The following is a 14,883-nucleotide window of genomic DNA, read 5'->3' as shown; positions in this document are numbered from 1 at the left end:
TTTGTGAGGTCTATTTCCCTTTGTTTCTCTTAAGCACATCACAGGTATCCCCAAAGGACATAAATCTCCAGTATGGGAGAGGAACCAACCCCCTTCAAAACCTGAATGTTTCCTTTCCTTTCAGCACACTTCCCCTGTCTCCCACCAAGCCTCAAGCACAAAGGAAATTACATAGTCCAGGCCAAATCCCAAACCAGTGCCTGGCCAGATCAAGTTTTGTTTGTGGAACACTGAAGTGAGAATCCAGGGGACTGGAAGGGGTTTAAAGGGGGGGTGCAGAGTAACTGAAAGTTACCAGATAGTTTCAACAGCTCAGCATAGCACTAGAAGATACGTAAATAAAGACCGATCTACCGCAAGAATCAAAGGTGTAAAGATGACAGTAATCTTTATAACCTGAAAAAGCCACTCAACATCAAATTTCTCCTAAAGGCTGCAAAAGCAAAGCTAAATTTCTCCTGGGAGTAGGTGCTAATATTTCCCATAGCAGGCAGCTCCAAAAACTCAAATCCAATAGACTCATAGTATCTGAAGATTTTCACATGTGTACATATGCATGCATTTTCATGCTAAATTTAAGGTTAATCTTTAATTTAACATTAATTTAAAATTTATGTATTAACCTTTCAGTTAACACACACTAAAGGTTTTAAAAAAGCAGAACAAAAAAACCTAATTGAGTCCCATTCAGTCTCCCCTCACCATAAACAGCTTCTTTTCCTTTACAGAATGCAATTTCTACTTTTAACTTTTTATTAAAATACCATAAAAAGCAACATACTTTCTAACTGCATGCTTTATTAGATCTTGTAACCAGCTCTGTAGCCAGCAAAGAATGTCTTCAGTAATTATGAAAGACACTTAAGGAAACAAAATTGGAGAGCATATCAATTTTCAGGGCTTCTAAACTATGTCCAAAGATGTCTCAGAGAAGGTTTAAACTGTACAGAAAACCGAACATTGCAGTAGCTTTCTCCTGTTAAATATATTAAAGTCTAGAGTTCTGCAACCACTGATTCCCTTGTCCCATAAAATCAAAAAAGTCCTCAGTCCCTTGAGTAAAATAAACTCAAAACGAAATCCACCAAATATTCTAAGATTACATTCTCCATGCCCTGTTTCCCCTTCCACGCCTTGCGAGAAAAATGCAGGACTTATCTTTAGAATTAAGAAATCATTCTACTGGGGATTTTTTATATTTTATATATACATTAGCCGAACATGTTGTGTAGTAGATAACACTAGCCAAGATAAACACATTCAAGTACTGTGATGCAGTTTGTCTTTCACATCTGCACCGAAACCAGCACAAAAAGGGTCCAACAAAGTAAATTCACTAGTTGAACTTAGCCCGAATTTCAAGCAGAAGGTGAAAAGAAGCTAGCACTCTGTAGGAAGGTGTGGATGCAGAGAACTATGGTGACAATAATGTCCAACGGCATCTGAATTCTGCTCAAATACCACAAATGCAGAATATAAGCTCCATGCAGAATATAAACTCCATAACAAGTATCTGAAATTTGGAATATCACACTCTCCATTACTTTTCTTACTTCCACTTACTCATAAGGATTTTGGGGATGGAAACTCTAATTTCTTGCATGTGTGAGAAGAGTAAAAGCATACATGCAGCAGCAACTGCAGTGCAAAAAAAAAAAAAAAATCACAAATTTCTGGTACAAGATTATGTTCAAAATACAAGCTCATCCTCACAGGGACTCACTGGGTAGTACTGCTTTTCATCCACACTTTCCATCTGTTCTCTATACATGATACACATGTATAGGGAACAGTAACAAACCTAGGTAGCCTCATAACATTTGTGGTTAACATCACAAGTAACTAAAAACCCCACAGACCTCGGCCCAGTGCAGCAGAAGCAACTCCACCACCTGCATTAGCACTTGTCCCTAGGAAGTAACTTACGCCAATGCTCCAAGTTCATTACCTAAAATTAAATCCTACAAATTAAAAGAATATTGCATTATTAGAAGCACTTTCTCAGCCTTCTGTAAATATTATTGCACAGCTACATCACACTGTCAGCATGCTAGGTGTGTGCATGTGTGTATGTATTTATATGTATATACATTTATAAATACACAGAAAATCTGATTTGCCCCTCCTGGATCTCCAATTCCACATATTTCACTATTACAAATTTGTAGACCAAATTCGTGATGCCAAACAGGATGCAACAAAAACAGACTGAACAAATGAGGAAGGTGGTGCAGACGGGCCACACACCAGCATATTGACTTTGCCTGTAGGAACAACTCCGATTCCTTTAGGTTATCCGCTTACGATACTACATGGATATTTAATGCAGGGATCACAGCAGAAGAGTGTTTACAGGGAAGACAGAAAGTACCACAGTAGTGATATCAAGTATATTTCAGGTAGCTGAGGTAACAGGAAGCACAAGGAAAACATATGCACACATTTGTCAAAGAACAGGAAGCGTCAGTATGGCAAATGGTTTATTTAACAGGGGAAAAAAAAATAAGTTTTGAAAAGAGTAAGCCACCTGTGAGGGATGAGGACAAGGAAGCCCAAAAGTCATGCAACACAGGTGACCACTGAAAATAAGAAAGGAATAGACCAACAGCACTTTCAAAATAGTCACAGAAAACAAGTGAAAGACACTTCAGAAACGTTAAGAGAGTTTGACCCAGTAACAGTTAAAGATTTCTGTTGATATGAATAAAGAGTGGGGAGATTGGAAAAGCACCTGGAAATTCAGATTATTTCCTCACTGTGCTCTCCATCGGGACAGAAAAAAGGAAAACAAATGAAAAAAAAAAATCAGTTTGCTTTTGTTAGTCAGCAGGAGTAACATACAAAAGGAAAACAGGTATGTTCATTGTCTTTAAACTGAGAACTCACAGTTACAGGAAGCAATAGGGGCAAGGGCAGAAGAGAAGGAAGACAAACAGCACCAAAAATTAAAAAGGATTCCACCATATAAGATGCCAAATGACCAGGAAGACACAAAACCAAAAAAGGACAGAACCCCTAAAACACAGCATTCTCAGCAAAGCCATATCAGTACAAGTCTAAATCACCTGTGTTAAAAAGCAAAAAAAAAAACCCCACACAAACCACCTCAGAGATTATCAAGACAAAACAGGAACACTAGTCATTTAATTTAAAAAAAAAAAAAAAAAAAAAACAAACACCAAAACCAACCACCAACATCCAAAACACTAAGTTAATCTGTTTATCTCAACCCATGATCAGTAGACAATTGTAACTATTACATGAAATAGTACTAATAGGTTGCGGAAGGTGTTCTTCTGTACCAAAATATAAAGGAAACAATATTTTCATAGTGCAAGTGATTAAGTACCAGAACAGGTGTCAAGAAAGGCTGCAAAATCTCCAACCCTAGAAATACTCAAAACCAGCCTGGACAAGACCTTCGGTAACCTGACCTAACTTTGGAATTAGCACTGCTTTGAGTGGAGAGGTTGGATTAGAGGACCTAATTTAGGCTGTGATGTTCACTTTAAAAGCCATCAACATCCAATTTAATTAAGGAAGTAATTTTTTTCATCAGTAGCTTTCCAAACTATTATCATCCAGCTCCCCAAAAAAAGTAATTAAAACATACTGTCTTGGTAGTTAGTGCCAACATGAACCAACAGCTTCTTAATTTTTTCTGTTAAACCTGAAGTTATCTACAAAATGGTCACTTTTCTGAGCCACAATTTCTTCTAAAAAGTCTACTCTGAGATACAGGGGGAAAAAAATGTCCAGCATTAACTTCCTTTTGGACTCTCAAATCTGCCTTCCTGATGTTTTTCTAGCATACTTGCTTAGTTCCCCAAGCATTCTTACTGTAGATATTAATTACGCCTATATATATGCATGTGTATTTATACATACCTACCCAATTGCATACAGACACACCACCACATACAGACAGTAAATACTCAAGACTGCTAAAATTATCAAATTCCACCATACTACACAGTTAAACCAGGGAAATGCATTCTTACTCCCAGTATGTCTTCTGCTGACACTGGTAGACATTTGGGCTCTTACAACCTGCCTTCCTTTTCCAATGCTCCCCTGAAGCATCACCATGAAAACCATTCCCCTACACAGCAAACAGATAACAACACCCAGAGAAATTCTAGGCTCAGGAAAGCTGTAAACAATGAGAACATAGGGCTTGGAAATTTTTGATTATCTGTGATCAGAAAATATTTTCTTGGTTATCAAGTTCTGACTAGTTAAATATATTGAAAATAAATATCTGTTTATCAAAAAACTAGCATACTTATTCCTATACACTCAGTTATACGAAAATTAAATACAGCTGATTTTATGATGAGCAAATGCACTGCCATAACACACTGCCACCATGGTATATGCAGCACACTGTTGTCAAGCTAATTCAGTAATAAGTTAGCACAAAGATAAATAAAAATATCCACAAAATATAAAAAGGTGAGACATAGAACATACTCAGATAATGCAACAATTATTCTGCTATTGCCTTAAAGCATCAGAGTAAGGTATGAACAGTAGTATGTTAAAATGGTAAAGTTATTTTCCTCAAAGGACGTTAAATTAACCATGCCTGTCCTGTTGTTTAATAGGCAAGGTTCATGGTCTATAAACAATTACTTATGCTAGCAAGTATGTAATAGGCCATATCCCATTACAATGAAAAATGGAATATGGTGCTTTGAAGCAAAAAGCTATTCCATGCCCAGCTCACGCAAGATTTTGGAGCTCGCTCACTCCCAGATGTTTTACTCCGTAAGAGTCAGTTCAGTTGTCATATGCCATTGACACTAACACAGATCACCCTATTTGTCATACTACAGCAACTGACTAAAACTTCCATGGCACCACTGCAAAATAAAGGCTGTTAAAGTACGTTAAAGTTCAAAACAAACTGCAGGAGTATTTATTCCAATGTAAAGACAGTTGTTGAAGATAAAATATAAATATTATTTGCATTGTAGAGTTGCATCGTGCTTTTGGATTACTGTGCATTTTAAGTAATAAAGAAGCATAGCTCTAAAATAAATGAGAACATTCACTCTGCTCTGACATTTAATTTCTAAATAATGCTCAACTAAAATGGCTTCTCTAAGGCAAGTCTGAAAAGTCACTTAACAGATTTTTGTAAGTATCTGTAAAAGTGAAGTTTCAAAAATAAGGTAAGTATCATACTTTAGACTTCACTTCTTACCATAAGAATATTCACAAGACTATTGGATATAAATCAAGAAATTAACAAAGTGTATTTTATTACTTAATGCAAAATCCTACTTCTAAATTATAAGATATACACTCGGTGAAAACAGAAACTTAAATTCAAGCATCACTGTTATGTACTCAGTCAACCTGATTTACTTCAAAAAATTGTCAGCATTTTTACGAAGCTGTCGACACTGCAAGCAGGAGGGAAAAAAAAGAAGCAGACTGAAGTTACACTTACCTGCAGCCCTCTTCTTCGAAGAATACTCGAATCATCCATATTTAGACTCTGCTGATCACAAATTCCTGCTAAAGCTCACTTGCTTCTGGCTAGCTTTGCTCTCTAACTGTTAAAGAAGTCCATTATTTTAAAACTTTTCTTCCCCCTCCCACCCCCCCTCCGTCCAACTCGCTAAAAATAGGACATGGTCTTTCACTTGCCTGTCATGAAGAACTGCAGCCACGGTCTCTGACTATCTGTACGTAATTCTGCCTGCCTCTTTTGTGGCAGATTTAGCAGGTCACATTGGAAAAAATCTGTTTGACTTTCCTAAATCTTTTCAAGGTTGGATGTCTCATTCCCCTCATACACACAACTGTCTAGAAATACAGAATAATCCACAACTCCACATAAGGCCAAAGAGTGGAATTTAATTCAGATCCCACACACACATATTTTTGCCTTATTTCAATTTACTTGAGCTGTTATAAGGGATCAGTAAACTACAACAGCTGCCTTCATTTACTGTTTATAATAAGCTCACAAAATCCAGGTCACATTTCCTTTAAAAAACACATGGTCACACTTAACTAAAAAATCAATTCTGTGGACACACAGAATACAGTACTATTTAAAATACAGAAAAGCCTCACTATGAAAAAATAAAATTTAATTTTTCCAAATTTTGAAAAATTCCTTTACTTCTTCATATGACAAAGCGAACGTCAGATTCTTCAGATACTGTCACACATTCTTTTGTTTCTGTTATCTCTGAAGTATGCTGGTCTCCTCCTCGTATGCAGCAGACATGGCACATTCTTTAGTTCATTGCTAAGATCTTGCGACTTGACTCTTACATGCTGAAGGGTCTGGAACACATGTTGCAAGTTCTGAACATTTAAGAATTCATTCATCTATTCATCACTGACAGAGCTGTCTTAAGAAGCCCTTCCCTCATCGTCATCCATAGCAAAAAGGAAAAAAAAAAAAAAAAAGCACAGTTCAGCTGAAGCTTTTTCAGTCTGTCCTGCAGTTTCTGTTTCCAGCTACCTTCAAAGAGACAACTCCAGCAAGGTCAAAAAAAGGCTTTGCCCCTTTTATGTACATTATCCCAAGCCCACTTTAAAATATGAGCATGTAGCCTGTGTTGAAAAATGAACAATGAGAACACTTCTAGCTATACCAAACACCATTTCAATAAAAACAAAAATCTACGTTCATCACACCATTATTTAAATTACTGAGCATGTCAAGGAGCCTTTGTCCTACACACGCCCTTTCTACATTAGAAAGGCAAAAAAGAAATATTGCAAATATAATGAGCCACCTAATGCCGTAACGACCTTCAATTTCTTTAGCAGAAAGCTAAAGCAACAGATTTCATCTCCTGATAAAAGCTTAGGAAGAGCCTATTTATAACTTCTGAATATAAATACTGTATTTAAAAAGAACTTAACTTCAGGCTCAGAAAGATTTCACGAGACACATAAAAGAAATCAAACTTCATCAAGAGCTGTGTTTATGAGGGGATTTCAGCCAGACATCCTGAAGTGTGCAAATGCAGCAACAACGAGAGCCCAGACCGTAGGCTGCCTACCACAGCTTGATGAAGTGTTCTGTTCCCACAGTTATGACAGCTGCAAACCAAAAAAAGTCACAATACAAGCACACAGGTTGATCGTGCTTAAAGAAATATATATTTACATGGAAATCTTTAGCTGATCTTCATACTAAGTGACCGAGTCACATGAGCTAAACACATCATTGTAAAGTCAGCTGAAAGCAGATACAACTCAATCCCATTCACCAGGCTTTTTCTGATCCTCTGCGGAGCGAGTGTGGTCTTTTATTGTGAGTAGCTAATAAATCCTCATCTTGCCGATACCTCCTTCCATCTGCCGTTTTAAACAACTGAATGCTGAATTAGGTCTGCAGAGTCTTTGTGAGCTCCCCAACAGGGCAAGCCGCCACACAGAGGCTGAGCAGGCAGCTCATTTGCATGGAGTATACTGTACCATATAAAAGCAGCTCGCTAGTAAAAACAACTCAATGAGCCTCTTGATTTTAAAGGCACAGCATCTTCTTTCTCAAATATAACGGGATAACAACAAGCCATGCACAAAACTCTGCATGAGAACTTAAGAACATGTCACCAGGGAGAACAGCAACAGAAAAAGACAGATAAAGCTCTGTTTAAAAGCAGACTGAAACACAAGATGATCATATTTCTTCACTGTGATAACACTTATGATGGATTTCAGTATTACTTCCTGCGTTTTGCCATCAAATAAGCTTCCTCAGAAAAATATACCAAAGACTAACTTCACTTATCAGACATCAGTATCAAACAAATTATATTATTACTTTAAAATCCCCATAGAAATAAAACATTTTGCCATGCACACTCAGCACTTTGCAGCATATTTTAGTCTAAATAGATTTTAGAAATATTTATATTAGACCGTGCCTAACTGGATCATCGATCTTACCTCTTCTGACTAAGGCTACCAGCATTAAACGTACAATGTGAGAGGAATCAAGGAATCTTAGCAATTACACAATACACACTGTTATTTTCCTCGTAAACCAGCCACTAAATAAAAATGTTTATAGCTGATAACGCTAGTATATAACCCACCTGTATCTGTACTGTAACTGAAAACATTCTCATTAGCAAATATACATCTAATCTCTTCTGGATTATTTACCTTAATATTCAGACATTGTCAATTCTCAAAATGTCTTCACAAGTGACTTATAATTGATTGAGGTTGGCACGAGTCACAAAATACCATGAGAATCATCTGTTCTCTTCCAAATTTCAGGCTTTCTTGGGGAGAATGCCTTCAAATTGGCTGCCTGCCACGCTTACCCAGTTTCTGGGGTAGAGAAGCTAATCGGGTCTGCTGCAAAGAAGCAGGCACGGTTTTTCCTCTAGCATCACTCTCCCCTTCCCTTCTTCAAAGCAAACAGTTCTTATTTTAAGGTCAGATCAAAAACCACCACCAAAAAGATCTCCGATGTGGTGACCACCTTTCTTCCCCCCTATTTAACTGTTAACACTCATCTACTCTCCCTTCTTCCTTCAACGAAATCTACCACAGAAAAGCAATGATGAAAGAGGGTGGGAGAGAATACTCAGTACCAAACTAAATCAAGCCAAGGACAAATGGAATTTTAAAAGAACTATTGGACATGGAAAATTGTTTTACAAAATATTACCTTTAGAAATTATCTGTCATCTCATCGAGACTACGCCATCCTCAGACATTCATTTTAGTATACTAAAAGGTCCACAGGTAAGTCTCCAATGAAAGATAAGAATGTAAAAGACATTTCACTAAAAAATATATTACTGAAACATATTAGAGAAACTGAAGTACATAAAATATAATTATATAAAAAGTTCATCATAAAACAAATTTCTCAAATAGTTTTCAGATGCAGGCAGCATTTATAAAGCACCTAATAAAATATCTGCTTACCAGAGGAAAAATTCAAAATGAGATCATGTCATATTTGAATCCTTTAAGAATTACAGTATCTACCTTAGCACTCAACTTCACTAAAAAAAATTAGGAAGGAGATTAAAAATAAGGAATTCAAAGTTTGTTCACCAATAACTTTAGTGAGCTCCTAACCCAATTCTTCCTTCCGCCATCAAATTAACGCACCTGGGGAATATTTTGCTTTGCTCTGTAGCAACGAGAAAAGAGAAAGGGTAGTGTGGTGTTGGGACCATTTGGCATTATACAAACAAATCCTGTTTGGCTGCAGCTCTCGCTCTGAAAAAGCTATTCAATCTTGATTTGAAGACATCAAGAAATGGAAAGAGCTGTGAACTTCCAGTATGTTCCTGCAGTGGTTACTCTGGTAAGTAGGGAAGGACAGCTTATCAGTTTGCCAATTCTGGGATTAATTAAATGAGGCTAATAGCAATTTCCAAAGAAACAAAAGGAGGTACTGCTTTATACATTAGTCACATTGGGCGATTTCTTGCTGTAAAGGCTGGGGCGCAGGGCAAAACCACAAGCATGGCTAAAAGCCTGTGGACAATTCATTGAAGAATGTGCCAAGAACTCTTAAAAGAGAAAAATACACTGAAGATGACCCACAGTCACAAACAGGCACAAGGGTTCTGGGAAGAGACTCTGCCTTAGACACCTGCTATCAGAGATAAGCTACTGGGCTCACCCAATACAATCATTCTATGTTTTATTTAGGTAGAAAGGACAAAGGTAGTGCTTGCTGAAGACAACAGTGCCTTACATCCTAAAAGGCATGAACTCCACAAAGGAACAAAGGGGTAACAGTGAAATTGTAAACTGAAAAATAATTCTAAAAATAATGTGATAGCTATGACGGTTCATGTAAGCCCTGAACAGACTGAAAGAACTTAAATGTCATAAATGAGTGGTATTGTTTCTGTATAAGATATTGATGAGATCATTATTGAAAATCATGTCTTTTACCTGCATTTCAAGGTGAGCACTGATAAAATGGAAAGACCCAAAATAAATGTTTTCAGGGTAGAAAAAGGTCAGAGTTAAAAGACTTAAGGAACTCAGCCTCCTTTAATTATCACAAAGACCACAAGTGTGATAAGACATTCAAGAATATTAGGAGGACCTGGAACTTTACTCCTTACACGCCAGACAGCAACCAACCCTACCTATCTAAAAACTCTAGGAGGGGTCTGCACTTAAGATTTTGGTCAGCATTTCATTTTGTCAGTAAGAAGAAATCTCTTCTCCTCCATGCTGATTCAGACCGCATTCCACTGCATGCTAGCAAAACCTATTACTCCTCTGTCTTGTAGAATAAAAATCTGAGAAGTTATAACAGCTGCAACAACTGTCTGAAGGTGACTGGAGTCTTCCACCCATTAACTTCAGTATAATCAAAGCAACAATTCTTTCAGTTATTCTGTAGCCCACAGGTTTTCAAAAAGCATTACTGTAAGATGACCGAAGGCATACCGATTTCACAGCCAGGAAAGCAATGACCCCAGTAAGTCACTATTAAGTAGCAGGATTGTTCCTACGTACAATACATTTCACAAAAAAATAATTAAGAAACTGAATACACTATTATCTTATTACTCATATTTTCTAATCACCAAAGTAGCTACAAACGGGGGCAATAAACAAGACAGAAGTCTGTATCTACTATATTAAAGTGCACATATACATATGCACAAAGACCTTATCTGTGTAGAATCACATGGTTCACCTTTGAGCTGTGTTCGGTTTGTTGTACTATCTACACTGAATATAAAATACCTTCTACATATTTTAAATTGTAACTGGAACTTGAGGCACATTTCAGGAATCACTGAATAGTCATGGAAAAAAGTTTAATCCGGTTTGTTAAGAACTAACTAAAATAAGATGAGAGCAATTTATTTTACTATGACTCCATAGTCCTTTCTGGGTTTTGGCACTGCATCCTACCATCTTTTGTGGTCTACACCACTGCATCAGAATGGAAACCTGCCACTAACATAAAAGCAAAAACAGTTATCTCAGCAAGCAAATCATTACACTGGGGATCAAAAATTTGTGTACCCTTTAGTATACCTTAAATGAATCCAGTATCTGCACACCTTAAACTCGTTAACACTAGAGGTCCAAGTCTACTTACATTGACAACTTTGAAAAGGCATTAAGCCACTTGTGATATTTAGGACTGACTACAGAAACACCAGCAAGCTCTCAACACAAGTGGGACCCCATCATGGGAGACATGGTGTGAAGGACATCCACACTGCACAATAGGACGACCAAATGATGCAGACCCATTTGTGCTTTGTCGTACAAAGAGTGTGCTCCCATCCAAAGATCAGGCTAAAAAAAAATGAAGAGCTTTTCACTTGCCTGCCACAAGATGTAATGCATTTTATTGTATACTTTTATCAAGGAACTTTTCAGAACAGTTCCCTGATCTAAAATACTAAGATCCAAAATTCATTATATTTCTCACTCTATTTAATCAAAACTAAAAACAACAGAACATCAAGCTGTGGCAAACCTTAAGGATACATTTCCTTACATAACATATTTTCTGCTGGGAGAAAAAGATTACTTCCCGAAAGATTATCAGCTGACAATTTCAGTGGAATTTTTTCAAATCTTTGGTAACATTCGTCTGTGCAACCAAAATGAGCCAAATGTTTCGCTGTCAATCTGAAACTTAAGTGTTTGGGGTTTTTTTTATTTATTTTGATCAAGCTGTGTTTATCTGGAGAATAAAAAACGCATCTCTTTGTGATAAACTGACAGACTACTGAAACAAGGAAGGTTGATGAGGTAACGTTTAAAAAAAAAAATTATACTTGGCAGTCAACCTAAGAAAACTCGCCTGACAGCTTGTCTGAATTTCTTCTGGATTTCTTGCTTATTTACAAGATTCAGTTTGATAAACTAAGACCTTTGCAGCAAAGCTGTGCATTAACAATGAACCATAATAGGAACTCATTCTGAACCACAACAAACTCTGTTTATGAGGTTTGGTCTGCGGGAGAAGAATTGCTGAAAAAAATGTCTAAAATTCTCAAGGTTTACACAACGATCAGGCTTTCACAGTGCGTTTTCTGTTTCCAATTTGCCAGGTTTAGATTCCTGGGCAAGGCTGCCCCATCCCCCACATTCAATACATTATGAGAGGCGGCACACCCACTAATCTTCCATACAAATGTAAATTTGCTGTCGACTGGGATGGAGGAAAGGGTTCATTCATCTACAGGCCGACCGTTTTTGTACTGTGCCATGGCAGGTATATTCAGAAGAGACACCAATTTCCGGGCAGAAACAAGTTCATTGGCTCAAGCCCCTTCAGAAGCTAAAATCTTTGGAAGGGAATCTTCAATTAAACTTTAGTATTTGTAGAAGATGTGGAATTCACTATGCAAACATTCTTGTTCTGAAGTTAAATTGGCATTAGAACAGAATGGAAACTAGCTTCTCTGATGCTACATTTCAAATACAATACCATTTTTAAGAGAAACACTTTTTTCAATAGGCAGAGAAGCTTTTTTCAATATAAGCTGCAAATTCAAAATAGAAGAAATATAATTTCTGTTTAGTAAATATTTAAATGGCATTACCAGAATCAGAATTCTCTTACTTTAGCAGACAGCCTTCATGCTTTAGAGACATTAGGACTTAAACATCAGCAGTGAATACCTTTAACCAGAACGGCAACAAAACCAAAGCCCAAGGACCCAATACCAACCCCTGTGTGTCTCCCTAATGAAAGGTATTGATATTTATTGGGAAAACTTTAAAAACCAAAAAACCCACAGTTTCAGGAATCCCATGGGAAAGACATCGTGCACCCAGTTAGCCCAGGAGCTATTTTGCCATAGAAACTAGTTCAATAAAAGCTACAAATTACAGACAGATCTTGTCTCTCATGCAAGCACATGCTGAGAAATATCCCCAAAATTTTACTATGCAGAACATCTCATCCACTATCCTCTTCCGTCCTTCCATACTTCTGGCTAGCAGCATTCTTCCTGCAGCCTCACCGCACCAGCAATAGTTCACATATATGTATTTGCCTTTTCTGTAAACTCTTCCAAAACTTTTCTGCTCCTGATTCTTCCTTCATCAATAAAACCACCTTTGACTTTGAAGTACAAACCACGCAATTCTTACATCAAGAAAGCACTTACTTTATAAAGAGTTTCAGGAACAAAAACTGCAGAGGCATGAAGACTATACCAAGCTGTATTTCACTGTACATTCCTCTCACATCTATAGGACATTTGTCATTTTGGACACTCAATTCTTCAGAACAAGCACTTGGTGCTTCACAAAACAATGAAGCTCCTCTATTTCAGTAGCATAACATTTTCAAATAATAAATTACACTGTCAAACATGTTCATTAGGAAAAAAGCCACGAAAGTTAACTGATTTTTCTTTAATTAATCTGCTCAGAACAAAGTCTACAGCACTGAATATATTTTTCTAACTTAATCCACGTGCAATTCATTTCAATACACCTTGATTTTTACCTTGGTTTCCAGCTGATATTAAACTGCTTGGACAAGTCTCCAAAAATCATACCATTGTGCCTGATTAAGATCAACATGATATACATTCAAACACTACCTTTGAAATAAACACTCAAAGATAAACCAAAACATTTGGAGTTAGAGGGTTTTACTCTCCCCTACTCTCCTTGTCTATACCAGACTAAGCTTACATTGCTGTCTAAGGAGACATCTCACAGCAGTTTTTTGCTGATAGATTCTGACAGATTTTTATTCTTCCTTTCTGGTATCAGACAAAATCTTGCTATTCATTTCTCACAATTTTGTCATCCTCTTAAAATGCTAGACAAGTTAAAAGCTGTTTGTTTTTTTACAGATAACCCTTTACCCAACATTTATCCACTAAAGTAGAACAAAAACTGAAAGATAAAAGAATTAATTCATTCAGGATTTAAAAGATTTACAGTTCAAGACAAATTTTTTAAAAAAATACATCTTGCTCTCCTCCAAGGTCTGTGTCAGGCTTCCCATTTTTATGAGTTCTCCTGGTTTTGTGGGTTTTTTTTTTTCTTTTAGAGCTATTTTTCCTCAAAAAAAAGCAGATGCATAATAATAATTTGGCAATCTCTCAAACTTTTTGGCTTTGTTTAATAGAACCTATTACATTTAGTCGGAGAAGAAACAAAAGAGTAAGATGTTGACTTAGAGCCTCAAAGAATATTTCTCAGAGAAAAAGTGTAACTCATTATTTTAAGAGACATATGAAGACAATTTCTTTCCATAAAACTAGCAGGTAAGAAAATGCTTGAATTTCAAATTAAAATTTTAAAAAAATTACATTTCTTGATAGTTATAGTTACATTTTACTCTAAATTCAATTCAAACACAGAATTCTTACGCATGACACTACAATACCGCCATGTCCAGCAATGAACATTTCATAAAAACAAACATGCTTCTTTTTACAATATATGTTCTTTAAAGTGTTCAGACATCCTATAGAATTACTAATATAACATTGAGCTTAGCAGTTGAAATCTTTTGTTCTTTGTATAAAAAAATATATTTAAGCTTACCAGAAAAAAATTGAATTATGATTCTCATGCACCATTTGAATTGTCACCTGGGCTTTTGTCTCAAGAACTGACAAGAGAATATCAATGTGTTAATTGAAACAAGCAGTATGTAATCCACAGGACATCTTTAGCATATGTTTGCTTCCAAGGGCTGACAAGAGTTTTCTTGGATTTTTTAGCACTAGAGTCTGTTTCCATTTTCAAGCTAAAAAATACGAATGAAAATCTTACACATCTACATAAATACATATTTTCCCAGCCGTACCTTTCCACAGGAATCAGAAAACATTGTATCTGTCTTGAGACCTTGAAAAATACGATGGGAGTATGGTAACATTGTCATGAAAGTGTTGCAAACCCCACCTTTAAAGC

At 36.6% G+C, this 14,883-nt stretch overlaps 1 protein-coding gene across 13 annotated transcripts in view; it reads right to left on the bottom strand.

Annotated features, from left to right (window-relative positions):
• Positions 1-14,883, bottom strand: part of MAST2 (microtubule associated serine/threonine kinase 2) — a 194,347-nt gene that overhangs the window by 140,053 nt on the left and 39,411 nt on the right. The window contains exon 1 of one of the 13 annotated variants that reach the window (XM_055724660.1): positions 5,459-5,567. The exons of 11 other annotated variants lie outside the window; for them this stretch is intronic. In XM_055724660.1, the coding sequence (XP_055580635.1) occupies positions 5,459-5,497 (39 nt within the window). In that variant the 5' untranslated portion in view covers positions 5,498-5,567. Of the gene's footprint in view, positions 1-5,458; positions 5,568-14,883 lie in introns of those variants that run through there. One more of the 13 variants, XM_055724658.1, reaches the window with a different exon arrangement.

Source organism: Falco cherrug, chromosome 12, assembly GCF_023634085.1.
Source record: "Falco cherrug isolate bFalChe1 chromosome 12, bFalChe1.pri, whole genome shotgun sequence".
Lineage (NCBI taxonomy): Eukaryota > Metazoa > Chordata > Aves > Falconiformes > Falconidae > Falco > Falco cherrug.
This window is presented reverse-complemented; position numbering and strand designations above follow the sequence as displayed.